Below are 20,012 nucleotides of genomic sequence, written 5' to 3' on the forward strand. Positions count from 1 at the left end.
TCGCGTGACGTCATCTCCGTGAGCCGGATCGGCTCCCCCCCGAAGCCGTGTGGGACCCGGAGCGCCGGGTCGGCAAGTCCAGCTGCCTGAGCGGGGAAGGGTAACGAGTGTGTCACGCCCCTTCCCGCGTCTTGCTGGAACCTAACGGCCCGAGCGGGGTCTTCCACTGACACCCGCCGGGGCCTGGGCTTCCGCAGCCGCCCTCTGTCTCTTTAGTCCCGACGCTGCGCCCGTTTTTGTGCGCATTTTTCCCTGGGGAAACTGAGGCTCTGAGTGCGAGAGTCAGCCGAGGTCGCCCCGCCCGGGACAGAGAAGGGCTGGGGTCGGCTGAGCCGCGACATTGCCGGGCCCCGCCAGGGCCGCGGGGTCCCAGGATGGCAGGCTTGGCGCAGGTGAGTGGACGAGGTTTCGGCCTCGCTGCTGCTCTGCTCCTTCTGGAGGCCTCCTGGGCAGTTGGAGCCAAGACAGCCCCGGGATTTTTCTTTGTCGCCGTCGTTTATGTAAGAGAAGTGGGCCGGGCGCGGTGGCTCACGCCTGTCATCCCAGCACTTTGGGAGGCCGAGGCGGGTGGATCACGAGGTCAAGAGATCGAGACCATCCTGGTCAACATGGTGAAACCCCGTCTCTACCAAAAATGCAAAAAAAAAAAAAAAAAAAAATTAGCTGGACATGGTGGCGCGTGCCTGTAATCCCAGCTACTCGGGAGGCTGAGGCAGGAGAATTGCCTGAATCCAGGAGGCGGAGGTTGCGGTGAGCCGAGATCGCGCCATTGCACTCCAGCCTGGGTGACAAGAGCGAAATTCCGTCTCAAAAAAAAAAAAAAAGAAAAGAGAAGTGGCCGTCGCTTGTCACTTCTTTTATCCGCAGCCCTGCAGCAGTGTTGGTCTCAGACCGGTGCTCGGCCCTTGGTAGACGGGCTCTCATCACGCATCCCCTAAATGCAGCCTCTGTTGCCTGCCAGCCCCTACCCCATCCACCAGCCGACCACCCCTGACCTTGTCTCTCCGTTTTTCGTTGCCCTTTGCTCTTCAGAGCCACCAACCTGACTGTGCAGTCCTCTTCCATTTTCCAGCCTTTCTCTTTGCACTTCCTTTTTACCTCAAACCCTGCCCCTATAAATTCGCAGGGCCTCCGTCTCACATCCTTCTGGCCTCTGTCCAGATGGCATCTGTTTGGAGGTACCTTTCTTGGCAATTCCGGCTAAAGTGACGCCTTACACCCTTGCCCAGAGTCTGGCATTTTTGTATAGGGAATCTGATGATTTTTTTTTTTTTTTTTGAGACGGAGTTTCGTTCTTGTCACCCAGGCTGGAGTGCAATGGCGCGATCTCGGCTCACCGCAACCTCCGCCTCCTGGGTTCAGGCAATTCTCCTGCCTCAGCCTCCTGAGTAGCTGGGATTACAGGCACGCGCCACCATGCCCAGCTAATTTTTTGTATTTTTAGTAGAGACGGGGTTTCACCATGTTGACCAGGATGGTCTCGATCTCTTGACCTCGTGCTCCACCCGCCTCGGCCTCCCAAAGTGCTGGGATGACAGGCGTGAGCCACCGCGCCCAGCCCGAATCTGACGATATTAAAGAAGCTTGCCATCTGAGTTTGTCTAGGATGTTATCTGAGTAAAGAGAAAACATAATTGCAAAGGGTGATAGCTGATGATCAGCGTCCTTGCCGTGGGCTGATTGGCAGATATTACTTAACCCTCAGATCATTCAATCCTGAACGCCCTTGAATTAGATTCTCTTGTCGTCACTGTTTTACACAAGAGTGGTTTGAGGCTCACATAGGTTCGGTTATGTGCCTTACGTCACTGTAGCTCTTACCATATCAGAAAGTAACAACCGGTATGTCTTCCATCACAGACTGTGCTTTTGCCCTCTTTTTTTTTTTCTTTTGAGACAGAGTCTCATTCTGTCGCCAGGCTGGAGTGCAGTGGCACAATCTCGGCTCACTGCAACCTCCGCCTCCTGGGTTCAAGCAATTCTCCTGCCTCAGTCTCCTGAGCAGCTGGGACTGCAGGTGCATGCCACCGTGTCCAGCTAATTTTTTGTATTTTTAGTAGAGACGGGGTTTCGCCATGTTGGCCAGGATGGTGTCGATCTCTTGACCTCGTGATCCACCCGCCTTGGCCTCCCAAAGTACTGGGATTACAGGCGTGAGCCATCATGCCCGGCCTTTGCCCTCTTCTTTACCCACAGTAGTTAGGGAGGCCTGGGGATGACACCTAAAGTCACCTTTGCAAGGTGAGCAGGTCTCCTTCTAGCAGGTGGTCTTGGGCATGGGGAGTCGTGGCATTTCATACTGGTGGGACTGTGTGGACTTAAAAGAAATGGCATATTGGTTGTTTAAGGAGTCCGCAGGGGACCCTTGTGGCCTCCACAGTGGTTTCCTGAGTGTTTTTCCCTATACCAGCTTACACACATTCCGGAACACAAGATTTTGTAGTCTTTCGCTAGATGTACCTTCCTCCTTACCCAGGACAGGCATTGTAGCCAGTCAGGGGCCCATATTCTCATGGCTATAACCTGCTGTGTTGTCCTCTGTGACTCTTGTTCCTTGCTCCTCATGGGTCCTGACCTCAGGGATACTTGCTGGCAGGACTCAGACAAGGAAAGGTAGTGATAGCTCATTGTGGATTCTTCCTGTGAGAATGGGCATCGATGAGTCCCAGAAGAAGTGTCCAAGGCAGCAGATGCAGGTCCAGGCTCTGCCACTTCTGAGGCAGGTGCCACCACCTCAGGTGACTCCACTGTGAGGTGGGTGATTATGACTGTGCTGCTCTGCCCGTGTCCCTGAAAATATTTTCAGATAGCTAAGCCCAGCACAGTGGCATGTGTCTGTAGTCATGCCTTGGGAGGCTAAGGCAGGAGAATCATAAGTTCAAATCCAGCCTGGGCAAAATAGTGAGACCCTGTCCCCCCCCAAAAAAAATCCTGAAAATATTTTCAGGGTGGCTCAAATGGATGTACGTATTTCAGTGTTTCCTGTCCTTATTAACTGCACATAAACTTTGCTAATGAAGGAGTGTCAGGTTGCATGATTAGAACATAGACCACAGGGCCCTGGGTTCAAATTCTGTCTCTTCTGGTAAGACATGTGACTTTGGGTAGACTAGTAGAGGGCCTGGGCCTCACGTCTCTGAGTGTGACATGGAGATGATGATGGTGAACTCAGGGGCTGTGGCCCTTTGCCCCAGTGTTTCTTTCTTTTTTTTTTTTTTCTTGAGACAGAGTTTCGCTCTTGTTACCCAGGCTGGAGTGCAATGGCTGGAGTGCAATGGTTGCAGCTCACTGCAACCTCTTCCTCCTGGGTTCAGGCAATTCTCCTGCCTCAGCCTCCCGAGTAGCTGGGATTACAGGCACGCGCCACGATGCCCAGCTAATTTTTTGTATTTTTAGTAGAGACGGGGTTTCACCTTGTTGACCAGGATGGTCTCGATCTCTTGACCTCGTGATCCACCCTCCTCAGCCTCCCAAAGTACTGGGATTACAGGCCTGAGCCACCGCGCCCGGCTGCCCCAGTGTTTCTTTTAGCTTTTCTTTAAATCTTTTGACTATTCTTGATGAAGCTGGAAACACTGTCGTATTGACCTGGACATCAAGGCTCAGATAAATGAAATGAGGTCCCCAAGGTTACATAGCAGGTGTGTGTTGATTTCAGAAATTTGGTTTTAAACCTCAGGAGTCTGACTCCTGAGAGGGGGACTTTTAGCCACTTTGCCGTGACCTAAAGCTCTCGGCACGAGGCAGGCACACCCGGAGGACGGTAAGACTCAGGTGCTGTTCGTGTTCCTGCTGCTGCTGCTGCTGTTTTTGTTGTTATTCTTTCCTCCTCCGATGTCTCACAGCACTCCCTGTGCTCCACAGTCCACCTAGGACTCTGCTAACCTTACTTCTGTGTCACGTGGCTTCCTGCGTAGGAGGCACCTCTCTCTTCACTGCCGTCATCCATGCAAAGCAGTGTCCACATTCCCCTCGTGCCTGGCACAGATCTTGAGCCTCTGGAGATGCTTGGTGATTGGACTCCTGGGTCCCTGTGCATCTTTTGCAGGGTTGGAGTGACAAGTTCTAATTCTATTCCACAGTTCCAAGGGAAACACTACTATCTCTTAATTTTCCAGGTGTCTGTGACCTTTGAGGATGTGGCTGTTACATTCACCCAGGAGGAGTGGGGACAGTTGGATGCCACCCAGAGAACCTTGTATCAGGAGGTGATGCTGGAGACCTGTGGGCTTCTAGCGTCTCTGGGTAAGACCCCTCCTGGTCCCCTGCTCCCTTAAGATTGAGTTCTCCTACTCATATACCCCTCTTCCTCCACAGCCTACTGGTTCTGAGGCTCCTGTCACCACACAGGGGTGTTCAGTATTTTCTCTGAGTGTAGGACTTGAGAGGCCAGGGTCTGGTGTCCAGGAGCCCACTCCCGTCTTCACTGCTTATGATCCCTGTATTCCTGGGCACGTTAAGGAATCCTGCTGTATCTCAGTTTTTCTCATGAATAAAAAGGGCCAGGCTGGGTGCTGTGGCTTACACCTGTAATCCCAGCACTTTGGGAGGCTGAGGCGGGTGGATCACGAGGTCAAGAGATCAAGACCATCCTGGTCAACATGGTGAAACCCCCTCTCTACTAAAAATACAAGAAATTAGCTGGTCATGGTGGTGGGCACCTCTAATCCCAGCTACTGGGGTGGCTGAGGCAGGAGAATCGCTTGAACCTGGAAAACAGAGGTTGCAGTGAGCCGAGATCGTGTCACTGCACTCCAGCCCGGGCGACAGTGCAAGACTCCTTCTCAAAAAAAAGGAGGGGGGCCAATATAGTATTTATTTTGCAGGGCTAGTGTGAGGGCAAATGGTTCTGCACGGTGTGTTGTGATAGGTGGCTGGGTGCAGGTTAGCAGTTGTGACCCCTGTTGCTGTCACTGTTGTTACTGCTGGTTAAATCATTATCCTCATTCTTACCAGTATCACACTTGGACCCAACATTTTTTGGAACAACTTTCTATAGTTTTATGGTTAAATTGGCTTTTGATGACTAGACTCAGGTGTCCATTTTGGCTTGACCATTTGCCATTTCCCAGATTTTGGCAAATCACTTTATCTGCCTGAGCCTCGATTTCTCCATCTGTAATGTGGTCCTGATTGCAGTACATTCTTTTTTTTTTGAGACGGAGTTTCGCTCTTGTTACCCAGGCTGGAGTGCAATGGCGCGATCTCGGCTCACCGCAACCTCCGCCTCCTGGGTTCAGGCAATTCTCCTGCCTCAGCCTCCCAAGTAGCTGGGATTACAGGCGCGCACCACCGTGCCCAGCTAATTTTTTGTATTTTTAGTAGAGACGGGGTTTCACCATGTTGACCAGGATGGTCTCGATCTCTTGACCTCGTGATCCACCAGCCTCGGCCTCCCAAAGTGCTGGGATTACACTGTGAGCCACCCCGCCTGGCCACAGTACATTCTTAATGTGCATCCTGTGAAGAAACCCTAAAATAGAATTTTTCATTCAGGGCCCTTGGAGTCATTGCTTAGAATGTAAAAAAAGACTTAGGTCAGTGAAGAAACTTACCTTTCTCCTGAATGGGGCCCCAGTATCTCAAATATATTATTTCTTTTCTAAATTATTGCCTAAATTTAATTCAGTCTTTATAAAATACAGTGCATTTAAATTGCTTGGCATCTTCCCTAGGTTATGGTTACGTTGTATAAATATCAGTGACTGACTTGCTGTTAGGAGTAAAGTTCTGTGGCGATGTGGCAGATTGATTAAGGACTTGGATTCAAGAGCCACAGCAGCACGGTCTCAGAGAAGTGACATTTGAGCTGAGACCCAATCAGCGAGTTCATTAGAAGGAGCAAGGTAGAGAAGCAGGTGGTATTCCAAGGAGGCAGGCCAGCATGTGCAAAAGTCCCGAGGTGGGGAGGAACTCATCTGACAAAGCTGAAGGAAGGTCCGATTCACCCCCAGCGCCAGGCACGTAGCAAAACGAGTGAACATTCGCTTAGCGCTGACTCATGAATCCCACCCTTTGTTTTTGTGGGCCCTACTGCCTTTAACTTCTCTGTAGAGCACTTGTGTCTTTTACTTATATTTTGACAAGTTTTTGGACTGTATCAGCAGATCAGCTCATACAGTCTTCACCCAGAGGAAATATATTATCTTTTTTTTTTTTAAAGATGGGGTTTCACCATATTGGTCAGGCTGGTCTCAAACTCCTGACCTCAGGTGATCTGCCCGCCTCAGCCTCCCAAAGAGCTGGGATTACAGGCGTGAGCCACCGCGCCTGGTGGAAATATATTATCTTACTAATATATTAGTGTCTTACCTAATAAGGCTGGCTCCTGGGCTGATGGGTGTCAAGCCAGTTGTCTTTCTTTGCTCCCACTTTCGTTTTTCTTTTTTGGAGACAGGTCTCACTCTGTAACCCAGGCTGGAGTGCAGTGGCGCGATCTTGGCTCACTGCAACCTCTGCCTTCCAGGCTTAAGTGATCCTCCCACCTTAGCTTCCCAAGTAGCTGGGACCACAGGCATATGACACTATGCCCACCTAATTTTTGTATTTTTTGTTTGTTTGTTTGTTTGTTTTGAGACAGAGTCTCACTCTGTCACCAGGTGCCAGGCTGGAGTGCAGTAGCACGATCTCGGCTCACTGCAGCCTCCGCCTCCTGGGTTCAAGCAGTTCTCCTGCCTCAGCCTCCTGAGTAGCTGGAACTACAGGTGCACGCCACCATGCCCAGCTAATATTTTTGTATTTTTTAGTAGAGACGGGGTTTCACCATGTTGGCCTGGATGGTCTCCATCTCTTGACCTTGTGATCGGCCCGTCTTGGCTTCCCAAAGTGCTGGGATGGCAGGCATGAGCCACCATGCCTGGCCAGTTTTTGTATTTTTAGTAGAGACGGGGTTTCACCATGTTGGCCTGGATGGTCTCCATCTCTTGACCTTGTGATCGGCCCATCTTGGCTTCCCAAAGTGCTGGGATGGCAGGCATGAGCCACCATGCCTGGCCAATTTTTGTATTTTTAGTAGAGATGGGGTTTCACTATGTTGCCCAGGCTTGTCTTGAACTCCCAAAGTGTTGGGATTATAGGCACGAACCACCACACCCAGCCTCTTTGCTCCCTCTTTGTGGCAAGGTTTCAGGCAGGTTCCCTCATAGAAGTCCCAGGATATTGCATGGCAGCAGGAGTGGCAGCCTCCTGGGCACTCCTCCATTTAGCGCTGTCTGGAATGAAGGCTTTCTCTCTCTTTGGAGTGGCTGGAATAGGTCACCTGCCTACCTCAGAGTACAGATGGTCAGGGTTGCCATGTACAAGATGATGGAGACCAGGGCTTGTCTACCTGCCGTGGGGACGACTCATAAGATCCCTTCAGAAAATTTGTCTGAACACAGTTAAGACTTTTGTAGGATGGAGATGAAAGGCCCCACAGCCAGCACTATTGCTTGCCGCCTTTGGGGCCCAATGACAGTGTTTTTGTAGTTGGTTTCTGGTCACAGTTTAACATTTTCTCTGCTTGCCCGAGAATAGCTTCATTTCATGGCTTCCCTATCTTAAAGTCCCAGATCAGACTGAGAGGTTTCTTTCTTTTAACTCCCTGTGTCCTCTTTTGTTCTCCATGCACAGGCTGTCCTCTCTCCAAACCAGAGTTGATCTACCGGCTGGATCACAGGCAGGAGCCATGGATGGTTAAGAGAGACCTCTCCCAAAGCTCTTATCCAGGTAGGAGCCAGCAGCTGGGAAAGTGCGGTCATGGCAGCTTGCACATGGAAGGTGAACTGCCTCTGATTCTATGGGGAATCTTCTTATTGTGGCCTCTCTGGGTACTTGGGATCCATGGAGGCTCTTTTTCTTTCTTTCTTTTTTTCCAGACAGGGTCTCAGTGGTCTGATCATAACTCATTTCAGCTTCAACCTCCCGAGCTCAAGGGATTCTCCTATCCCAGCCTCCCCGGTAGCTGAGACTACAGGTGTGTGCACCATGCCTGGCTGAGTTTAAAAAAAACATTTTTTTTTTTTTGAGATGGAGTCTCACTCTGTCGCCCAGGCTGGAGTGCAGTGGCGCGATCTCGGCTCACCACAACCTCCGTCTCCTGGGTTCAAGTGATTCTCCTGCCTCAGCCTCCTGAGTAGCTGGGATTACAGGTGCACGCTACCATGCCTGGCTAATTTTTGTATTTTTAGTAGAGACGGGGTTTTACCACGTTGGTCAGGCTGGTCTCAAACGCCCTGGCCTCCCAAAGTGCTGGGATTACAGGCTGAGCCACTGTGCCTGGCCTTAAAATTTTTTATAGAGATGGTCTTGTTATGTTGCTGAGGCTGGTCACAGACTCCTGGGCTCAAGCTGTCCTCCTGCCTCAGCCTTCGAAATTGCTGAGCTACCAAGCCTGGCCTCTTACATCTTAAATTTAAGTACTTCTAAGTTAGATCCAAGGTGTATATAGTTCAGTAAGCCATAATAAAAAATTCTGGCTACCGTGTTTATTTCTTTTTTTTTTTTTTGAGACGGAGTTTCACTCTTTGTTACCCAGGCTGGAGTGCAATGGCACGTTCTCGGCTCACCGCAACCTCTGCCTCCTGGGTTCAGGCAATTCTCCTGCCTCAGCCTCCTGAGTAGCTGGGATTACAGGCACGCACCACCATGCCCAGCTAATTTTTTGTATTTTTAGTAGCGATGGGGTTTCACCATGTTGACCAGGATGGTCTAGATCTCTTGACCTTGTGACCCACCCGCCTCGGCCTCCCAAAGTGCTGGGATTACAGGCATGAGCCACCGCACCCGGCCCCGTGTTTATCTCTTACTCAGTGCCTTGCTTTCTGCTGAACATCTTATATGTAGTGTTTCCCTTCATCTTCACTCTAGTCCTATATGGCAGACTCTATTTTTGGCCCAACTTCTTAGAAGATTAAGTGGGGGGCCAGGCATGGTGGGTCATGCCTGTAAATGCCAGCATGTTGGGAGGCCGAGGCAGGTGTATCACCTGAGGTCAGGAGTTCAAGACCAGCCTGGCCAACATGGCGAAACCCCATCTCTACTAAAAAAATACAAAAATGAGCCAGGTATGGTGGTGTGTGCCTGTAGTGTCAGCTACTTGGGAGGCTGAGATGGGAGGATTCTTGAACCTGGAAGGTGGAGGTTGCAGTGAACTGAGACTGTGCCACTACTCTCAACTTGGGTGGCAGAGCGAGACTCCATCTCAAAAAGAAACACCAGAAAAGATGAGGTGGGCTTCTGGAATTCGCGTGGCTTGCTAAGTGCCATTACATTTTGTTGGAACTATTGTTTTTGTTGTCTTAAAGTTTAATACTCAGGTGGCCTCTAACTGTTTTTCCAGTGGACCTCAGGTGTACCGATTTTGAAAAATTATAAATTTTATATATTATGAGTAATATATAAAAAGTACTCATATTCTGTCTTAGTCTTTTAGGGTTGCTGTAAGAATACTATAACCTGGGTGGCTTAAATAGCAAACATTCATTTCTCACAGTTCTAGAGGCTGGGGTGACCAAGACCAAGGTACTGGCAGATCTGGTGTCTGATGAGGGTCCCTTCCTGGTGTCTGAGGAGGGGTCCCTTCCTGGTGTCTGATGAGGGTCCCTTCCTGGTGTCTGATGAGGGTCCCTTCCTGGTGTCTGATGAGGGGTCCCTTCCTGGTTTGAGATTTATAGTTTTTTCCATCAGATTGTATGGGTTTTTTTTTTTTTTTTTTTTGTCTCTTCTTTTGACAACTTAATGGAAGTGAGTGCTTTCAATAGACTGTATGTTTTTCTTTTTTGAGACGGAGTTTTGCTCTTGTTACCCAGGCTGGAGTGCAATGGTGCGATCTCGGCTCACCGCAACCTCTGCCTCCTGGGTTCAGGCAATTCTCCTGCCTCAGCCTCCCCAGTAGCTGGGATTACAGGCACACACCACCGTGCCCAGCTAATTTTTGTATTTTTAGTAGAGATGGGGTTTCACCATGTTGACCAGGATGGTCTCGATCTCTTGACCTCGTGATCCACCTGCCTCGGCCTCCCAAAGTGCTGGGATTACAGGCGTGAGCCACCGCGCCTGGTCGATTGTATGTTTTTCTAGTCTTTTCAGGTTGCTACTTCTCAGGGTTGTCTTGAATTTATAGATCAGTCTTGGGAGAATTGATAACTTTATATTATTTATTAACTTTATATTATTAATTATTCCTGGTAACTCACAGAACATTCATGTAAATATTTACCATTTTTGAGATAAGTATAATTTTGTCTTTCAAGATCTACTCTAGGCTGAGCGTGGTGACTCATGCCTGTAATCCCAGCACTCTGGGAGGCTGAGGATACTATTTCATCTTGTTCTCACTGAAATGCTGATTTTGTTTCTTCTTCTTCTTTCTTTATTCTTTCTTTTCTTCTTCTTCCTTCTTCTTTTTCTTCTTCTTTTTTTTTCTTTTTTGTGAGATGGAGTCTTGTTCTGTTGACCAGGCTGGAATGCAGTGGCACGATCTTGGCTCACTGCAACCTCTGTCTCCCGGGTTCAAGTGATTCTCCTGCCTCAGCCTCCTGAGTAGCTGGGATTACAGGCACACGCCACCACACCTGGCTCATTTTTGTAGTTTTTTTTAGTAGAGATGGGGTTTCACCATGTTGGCCAGGTTGATCCTGAACTTCTGACCTCAGGCAATCCGTCTGCCTTGGCCTCCCAAAGTGCTGGGATTACAGGTGTGAGCCACTGTGCCTGGCCTTTGTTTCTTCCCTCCTGCCATCTCTAATAAGCCTTTTTGTATATTGTATTCCTTCCAGGTGATAGCACAAAACCCAAGACCACAGAGCCTCCTTTTTCTCACCTGACCTTGTCTGAGGAAGTATTACTCCAGTATCAAGTGACACAGGGAGCTTCAGAGGACTCCCAGTTAGGGCAAGCCAGGGATCAGGATGGGACATCGGAAATGCAGGAAGTTCACTGGAACGTAGGGAGAGGCCCCCAGAGGGAGATGCTCCTGGAGAAAATGGGTTCTGAACATGGTGGTTTGGGGTCAGATGACGGTCTGTGTTCAAGGATTACACAAAAACAAGTTTCAGCAGAAGATGATCCCTGTGAATGTGATTCCCACGGACCAGTTACAGATCCCTTGATTCACGAAGGGAAAACTTCCTGTAAATGTGAGGAATGCGGGAAAGTGTTTAAAAAGAATTCCCTCCTTGTTCAACACGAACGGATTCACACCCGAGTGAAGCCCTATGAATGCACGGAGTGTGGAAAAACCTTCAGCAGGAGCACCCATCTTCTCCAGCACCACGTCATCCACACTGGGGAGAAGCCCTATAAGTGCATGGAGTGTGGGAAGGCCTTCAACCGCAGCTCCCACCTCACACGGCACCAGCGGATTCACACCGGAGAGAAGCCTTACAAGTGCGGTGAATGCGGAAAGGCCTTCACCCACCGCTCCACTTTTGTCCTGCACAACAGGAGCCACACTGGGGAAAAACCCTTTGTGTGCAAAGAGTGTGGCAAAGCCTTTCGAGATAGGCCAGGCTTCATTCGACACTACATCATCCACACGGGAGAGAAGCCCTACGAGTGCACTGAATGTGGCAAGGCCTTCAACCGTCGGTCATACCTCACGTGGCACCAACAGGGTCACACTGGAGTGAAACCCTTTGAATGCAGTGAGTGTGGAAAAGCCTTTTGCGAGAGTGCAGACCTCATTCAACACTACATTATCCACACTGGGGAGAAGCCCTATAAGTGCATGGAGTGTGGAAAGGCCTTCAACCGTAGGTCACACCTCAAGCAGCACCAGCGGATTCACACCGGGGAGAAGCCTTATGTGTGCAGTGAGTGTGGAAAGGCCTTTACACACTACTCCACTTTTGTCTTGCATAAAAGGACCCACACTGGAGAAAAACCCTATGAGTGCAAAGAATGTGGGAAAGCCTTTAGCGACAGGGCAGACCTCATTCGACACTTCAGCATCCACACTGGCGAGAAGCCCTATGAGTGCGTGGAGTGTGGAAAGGCCTTCAGTCGCAGCTCACACCTCACGAGGCACCAGCAGATTCACACTGGAGAGAAGCCCTATGAATGCATCCAGTGCGGCAGAGCCTTTTGCCGGAGCGCAAACCTCATTCGACACTCCATCATTCACACTGGAGAGAAGCCGTATGAGTGCAGTGACTGTGGAAAGGCTTTTAATCGCAGCTCGTCCCTCACACATCATCGAAGGATTCATACCGGGAGAAACCCTACCCTTGTAACAGATGTGGGAAGACCTTTCATCACTGCACAGACTTCGGTCAACATCCACAAACTCCTATTAGGGAAAAAGTTTTTTGAATATCACCACTGAAGAAAATCTTTGGTAAATGAAAACATCTCACCGTCTGGCCATTCCTGCTGGAGAGAAGCTTCAGAAGCACCCTGTCTTTGAGAAAACCTGTCATAAATTATCATGTGTCATCTAAACAATCATGTTAGAAGCTGAACCAGCCCAGAGTCTCATTCTCCATCTGAGGGTTCACCCATGAGAGCCAGTGGTGACTGTGCACTTAGGAAGGCCTTCAGTCACAGCTTTCTTAGTTTACATGGAAGTGTTATCTCAGGGATATTTAAACAAAGGAAGAGGAAGAAAACAGCTTCTTTTAGACGTGTCTGACAAGCCTACGGCAATTCATCATCCCTTTGCTATTTTATATGGGAGAGGGAAATGTTTCAGAAACGAAAGATTTAATCCCCTTTATTTTTTCTGTGTGTGCATTCACTGCTGTCCAGTGTCAGAAGTTAGACAAGGGTTTGAAAACGTTTTGTGGGCCGGGCACGGTGGCTCACACCTGTAATCCCAGCACTTTGGGAGGCCGAGGCAGGTGGATCACGAGGTCAAGAGATCGAGACCATCCTGGTCAACATGGTGAAACCCCGTCTCTACTAAAAAAAAAATACAAAAAATTAGCTGGGCATGGTGGCACCTGCCTGTAATCCCAGCTACTCAGGAGGCTGATGCAGGAGAATATCCTGAACCCAGGAGGCGGAGGTTACGGTGAACCGAGATCACACCATTGCACTCCAGCCTGGGTAACAAGAGCGAAACTCCATCTCAAAAAAAAAAGAAAAAAGAAAACGTTTTGTGAAAGCCTGCTTAGTCCTGCAGCGTTTTTTCCAGTCTCGAGGTACAGGAGCATACATCTTTATAAAAAACATGGAGGCTTAAGCTCTGACACACTTTTATAAGGAGATGACGATGCACATATGTTGGGGCACATTTTATTGTCCACTTCAGATGCTTGTTTAAAAACAAAACTTTCACCCAGTACACACACTTCTTGATGCGAATTTACTTCTTTCTATTTCTTGGGGTGGGGTTGATAGTGCGATTGTGTGTATACCGTGTAACCCTGGGAATCTTTGTTTTTTTCCTATGACTGTGGTTTCTCAGCTTCTTTACCTCTCCTTTGAGACTTAGGTCCACCTCAACCATTTTCTAAAAGTCGAATTAGGGCCCAAACAAAATGCAGTATATAGCTGAATTCATTTAAAAGATCATAATGAACTCAAAAAAACAAACACAGAAGGAATGTCATTTTTAATCTTTTAAATAAGAGTGTGTGAAAATTTACTTTGGAATTTAAACAGGCAAACTGACATGCATCTATATAGGGACCTCTGAGTCTCACGACTGTCACCATGGACTTAGGCTTGATTAAAATGACAGACGTTTACAGCATTTTGGAATTCCTTTTTGATAAGATTTTTAAGAATAGATTTTGAGACACATGATAGTATTATACCTCACATTAAAAATATATATTGTACAGGAGTAAAAATCTATTCACTTTGAACTCCTCAAAATTTTATTTATTTGGTTTAGGAATGGAGGTTTAGTAGGCAAAAGAATGAGAAAGGAGACCAGCTCTCCTACAAGAGAAAGGGGTGTCCAAGTGGGACTTTTAAAGGACCGCATGGGACAGTTTTCAGTTGTGGTTGTAGGCAAAGCCGTTTTGTTTTGTTTTGTTTGAGACCGAGTCTCGCTCTGTCTCCAGGCTGGAGTGCAATGGCACAATCTCGGCTCACTGCAACCTCCACCTCCCTGGTTCAAGTTATTCTTCTGCCTCAGGCTCCTGGTTAGCTGGATTTGCAGGCGCATGCCACCACGCCCAGCTAATTTTTGTATTTTCAGTAGAGACAGACTTTCAGCATGTTGACCAGGATGCTCTCGATTTCCTGACCTCGTGATCCACCCGCCCTGGCCTCCCAAAGTGCTGGGATTACAGGTGTGAGCCACCGCGCCCGGCCATTAATTTTGTATTACAGTATGAGCTTCAGTTAAGTTTCTTTCTTTGCTGCCCATGAATTCTTTTTTGAGTCCAAGTTTTGCTCTTGACGTCCAGGCTGGAGTGCAGTGGCGCGACCTTGGTTCACCGCAACCTCCGCCTCCCAGGTTCAAGCGATTTTCCTGCCTCAGCCTCACAAGTAGCTGGGATTACAGGCATGCACCACCACGCCCAGCTAATTTTGTATTTTTAGTAGAGACAGGGTTTCTCCATGTTGGTCAGGCTGGATTTGAACTCCTGACCTCAGGTGATCCACCGGCTCAGCCTCCCAAAGTGCTGGGATTACAGGCACGAACCACCGCACCTTGCCTGTTGTTCATGAATTTATTTAAAGCCCTATTTGTTGAAAAGGCTATGAACCTCTATTGAATTGCTTTTACACCTTGGTCAAAAATTAGTTAAGCATCTTCATGTTGGTCTGTGGGTTCTCAGTGTTACTCCATTGATCTTTGAGCCTAAACTTATGCCAGTACCACTCTATTTCGATTACTGTTGCTGTCCACTAAATTTTAAAATAGAGTAAAATTATTCCTCACTCTATGTTCCTTTTAAAAATTGTTTTGGGGCCGGGCGCAGTGGCTCACGCCTGTAATTCCAACACTGGGAGGCCGAGGCAGGCAAAACACCTGAGGTCACGAGTTCAAGACCAGCCTGGTCAAAATGTTGAAACCCCATTTCTATTAAAAAATACAAGAACTAGCCGGGTTGAGGGGCAGGCACCTGTAATCTCAGCTACTCAGGAGGCTGAGGGAATTGTTTGAAGCCAGGAGGTGGAGGTTGCAGTGAACTGAGATGATGCCACTGAAATCTAGCCTGGGTGACAGAACAAGACTCTGTCTCAAAAATAATAATAATTGACTTTTTATTATTTTGTTAATAATCAATAAAATTGATTAATTTTAATAAAAATGTTTTCCTTTGACTTTGCATGTACATTCTAACGCATGTTTGTCCCTATTTACAAAATGTGTTGTGGCGATTTTGATACAAATGGCCTTAAAGCTAAAGATCGTTTTGGTGGGAATTGACATCTTGTTGACTCTTGCAGTTTATGAATATGGTATGTGCCTCTGCTTATTGAGATCCTCCTTGATTTATTTCATAAGGGTTTTGTAATTTTCAGCTTATAGATTACATACAGATTTTTAAAATCTAGACAGTTTTTTAGGGTGCCATCATTTGGTGCATTGAGTTTTAAATTTCAGTGTGCACTTGATACTTGAAATTACAGAGAAATACAATATATAAACTATAATTTTTATATGTATACTATGACTTTGCTGAAGTCCATAGTTCTAGCAGCATTTTTTGGATAGCTTTCTTAGGATTTTCTTCATTAATACCAATATTATTAGCAAACATCAAAGATTTCTTACTTGGTTTTTTTGAGACTCTTGCTCTGTCACCTAGGCTGGAGTGCAGTGGTGCAGTCTTGGCTTACTGTAATCTCTGCCTCCCAGGTTAAAGCGATTTTTGTCCTTAGCCTCTAGAGTAGCTGGGATTACGGGCACACTCCACTAAGCCCAGCTAATTTTTTTTTTTTTTTTTGAGATGGAGTTTCGCTCTTGTTATCCAGGCTGGAGTGCAATGGCGCCATCTCAGCTCACCGCAACCTCCGCCTCCCGGGTTCAGGCAATTCTCCTGCCTCAGCGTCCCGAGTAGCTGGGATTACAGGCACGCGCCACCGTGCCCAGCTAATTTTTTGTCTTTTTAGTAGGGACAGGGTTTCACCATGTTGATCAGGATGGTCTCAATCTCTCGACTTTGTGATCCACCCGCCTTGGCTTCCCAAAGTGTTGGGATTACAGGCCTGAGCCACTGCGCCCAGCCGTCCAGCTAATCTTTATATTTTGTAGAGATGAGGTTTTACCATGTTGCCAGACTGGTCTCCATCTCCTGAGCTCAAGTGAGCCTCCTGCCTCAGCCTCCCAAAGTGCTGGAATGATAGGCATGAGCCACTGCTCCTGGCCCAAACATCTTATGTCACCTAGCTAATCTATATCACTTTTATTTCCTTTTCTTGTGTTTATTGCACTAGCTATAACTTCCAGTGTGATGCTGAATAAAAGTGAAACAGGACATACTTGCCTTTTTCTTGAAGTTTGGGAGAAAGCATTGTTCAATATTGATCATTAAATATGATACCTGTAAACTTTTATGTCCATGTTCTTTAGAAAGTTTCCCTTCTGAATTTCTGAGAGCTGTTATTGTGAATGGCCATTTAATTTGCCAAATGCTTTCCCCCCTTCAATTGAATGATCATATGATTTTTCTTCTTTAGCCTATTGTGATGGATTGCTTTAACTGATTTTAGAATCTTTTGTTGTTGTTGTTTTTGAGACAAAGTCTCACTCTTTTGCCCAGGCTAGAGTGCAGTGGTGCAATCTTAGCTCACTGCAACCTCCATCTCCCAGGTTGAAGCAATTTGCTTGTCTCAGACTGCCAAGTAGCTGGGACTACAGGCATGCAACATCATGCCCGGCTAATTTTTGTATTTTTAGTAGAGATGGCCAGGCTAGTCTCGAACTTCCAACCTCAAGTGATCCGCCCACCTCAGCCTCCCAAAGTCCTGGGATTACAGGCATGAACCACCATGCCTGGCTAATATTTGAATGTAAGCCAGCCTTGTACTCCTGGAATAAACCCCATCAGGTCATGGAGTATGGATTTTTTTTTAATCACAACATTCCATATCCTAGTATTTTATTGAGAAACGTTGTGTCTGAAATCATGAGTGTTCCATCTGGCCAAATATGTGGCTGGAATTTTCCCAAAAGTGGTGACAGGAGTTCCCAAAAGGGACTGTTTCAAACAGTCCTGCAATAGGACCCGTTAGGATTCCAAAGAAAGGAGCATTAAACACCAGGGTAATTAGTCAAATCGTTTTTCAGAGGACCTTTCATCTGGGGGTGGGTGCTGCAGTGTGTCCTTGTGTTGAGCAGCGGAGGGAACAAAAGCCCTCCTTGTGTGTGTCCGCAATGAGAAGTTTGCGTTACGGAGATTGTACGATGGCTCAGATCCGGGGCCAGTTTCTACGTGTTTAGCAACATGTTAGATCTTTCAGTATTTCAGGCAACAACCTGTTTATTGGTGCCTGGGCATTTCAATCCCTAGCTTACATTTAACCCTGCAGAAGAAGACATACACTTGGTAGGATCGCAGAGCTGTCAAGGCACCTTGCATTTCCAGGTCAGGACACAGAAAGCAGGGGAATTGGGGGCCATTACAATGAGCAACGTCGGTCAATGGTTTTACTTTTTCTGTTTTCACTTTATCTGATTTTGGTGTTTGGTGTAAATTCTGGACTCCCAAAATAAATGGGAAAGTGTTCCTCCAGTGCCGCCACCACCCCTGACTTTTTTCGCATGACATTTTGTTGAATTGGTGAAACAAGGTTTCTCTTGTGGAAGATTTGAGTTACATATTCAATTTAATGGGTTTCGACAGATGATTCTTTTTCAAGAATTGTTCCATTTCCTCTAAATTTTCTAATTTGTGGAGTTATTTCAGGTGTTATTACTCCCTTCAAGACAGAAGGTTCTGTAGTTATATCCCTTGTTTTACTCCTAAAAGTGGTTATGTGTGTCTTTTTTCTTTATCTTTGTTAATCTTCTTAGATGTTCATAAATTTTATTGTGTGGAGTGCACTGGTGCCATCTTGGCTCACTGCAACCTCTGCCTCCCAGGTTCCTGCGAGTCTCCTGCCTCAGCCTCCTGAGTAGCTGCGATTACAGGCATGTGCCACCACGCCCAGGTAATTTTTGTGTTTTTAGTAGAGATGGGTTTTCACCATATTGGCCAGGATGGTCTCCATCTCTTCACTTCATGATCCACCCACCTTGGTCTCCCAAAGTGCTGGGATTACAGGCGTGAGCCACCGTGCCTGGCTGTCACTGATTTTCTATGTGTGATTTTCTTTTATTTCTATTCTGATCTGTCTTGTTTTCTTTTTTTCTACTTGCTTTGGTTGTATATTGTTGTTTGCAGTTTCTTGAGGTGGGAGCTTAGATTATTATTAGAGACTTTATTTTTTATTTCTATTTTTTTTGAGACAGAGTTTGGTCTTGTTGCCCAGGCTGGATTGCAATGGCGCGATCTCGGCTCACTACAACCTCCACCTCTCAGATTCAAGCAACTGTCCTGCCTCAGCCTCCCAAGTAGGTATGCACCCAAGTAGCTATACAGCCTCCCAAGTGGCTATACAGACATGCACTACCATGCTTGGCTAATTTTCTATATTTAGTAGACACGGGATGTCTCCAAGTTGGTCAGGCTGGTCTCGAACTCCTGAGCTCAGGTTATCCGCCGGCCTCGACCTCCCAAAGTGCTGGGATTACAGGCGTGAGCCACCACGCCCGGCTGACTTTATTCTAATTAGTTTTATAAATAAAACTCAGCACTGTTTGAACTCCATCTTACATTTTCCTATGTTGTAGTTATATTTTCATTCAGCTCAACTATTTCTCGACCCCATTTAAGAATTTATCTGTGTCGCATGGGTTCAGAGTGCGCACTTTCATCCCCAACTGTTTCAAATATTTCTGTTGTCATTCCGCCATTGTTAGTTTCACGTTTGGCCTGGGCACAAGCTCTGTTTAATCTCAAAACATGTATATCTGTTGAAGTTTGTTTTATGGCCCATAAACAATATGCTGGTTGAGTATTCCATCAGTACTTGTGAAAAGGATGTGTATTCTGGTATTGTTTGGTAAAATAGTCTGTGTTTATGGATCCTGCTGATTAATGAGGTTATTCAGACTTTCTATATTTTCCTCATTTTGTGTCTGGTATTTTGCTAAAAGAAGGATGTTAAAATCCCCAACTATAATTGTGGGATTTTTTTATTTCTCCTATGAGTTCTATCACTTTTTCCTTTGTGTATTTGAATGTTCTCTTGTTTGGTGCATATGCATTTATGATTACTATATCTTCTTGGTGTATTGGCCTTTATATCATTATGAAACTTTCCTCTTTTTCCCTGTTCATTTTCCTTTCTTTTTTTTCTTTTTTCTTTTTTTTTGGGACAGAGTTTCTCACTTGTTACCCAGGCTGGAGTGCAATGGCGCGATCTTGGCTCACCACAACCTCCGCCTCCTGGGTTCAGGCAATTCTCCTGCCTCAGCCTCCTGAGTAGCTGGGATTACAGGCACGCGCCACCATGCCCAGCTAATTTTTGTATTTTTAGTAGAGACGGGGTTTCACCATGTTGACCAGGATGGTCTCAATCTCTTGACCTCGTGATCCACCCACCTCGGCCTCTCAAAGTGCTGGGATTACAGGCATGTACTTTATTTTTTAAAATGTTTTATTTCTTTATATTTTCTTCAAATTTGTAAGATATATATTCTGATTCAGTTAATGTTTAAGCTTTAAAACAGTTATTTAATACATTACAGAGTTAGTCTTTGCCCTCCTGAGAAAATATAAGAAATTTATACATTAATTAGTTTGCCCATATCAGTTTATATACTATTGAAGATATGCATGCCAATTCCACCATTCCGTCCCCAGAAGTAAATATTAATATTTTATAATGATAATGAGTGGTCTTGCTGATCCACAGATGCACCCCCTCTCTCAGATCCTCATTGCGTGTATCATCACAGTCCCGTCACCTGGGGTCACTTTCCTTCAACCTTAAGAAGGGTCTTAAAAGTGTTATTTTATGCCAGTGATTTTTTTCCATTAAACTTCTCATTTTGGGATTCAAATCGTCTTATTTCACGGTTT

At 46.7% G+C, this 20,012-nt stretch overlaps 1 protein-coding gene across 1 annotated transcript; it reads left to right on the forward strand.

Moving 5' to 3' along the window:
- The first annotated feature begins 25 nt into the window (after positions 1-25).
- ZNF543 (zinc finger protein 543) lies at positions 26-13,796 on the forward strand. The gene is given in 4 exon segments (NM_001270907.1): positions 26-392; positions 4,119-4,245; positions 7,612-7,707; positions 10,758-13,796. Coding segments are annotated over 4 exon segments (1,788 nt in total). The 5' UTR covers positions 26-374; the 3' UTR covers positions 12,305-13,796.
- Positions 13,797-20,012: the final 6,216 nt, after the last annotated feature.

Source organism: Callithrix jacchus, chromosome 22 (assembly GCF_049354715.1).
Source record: "Callithrix jacchus isolate 240 chromosome 22, calJac240_pri, whole genome shotgun sequence".
Classification (NCBI taxonomy): domain Eukaryota; kingdom Metazoa; phylum Chordata; class Mammalia; order Primates; family Cebidae; genus Callithrix; species Callithrix jacchus.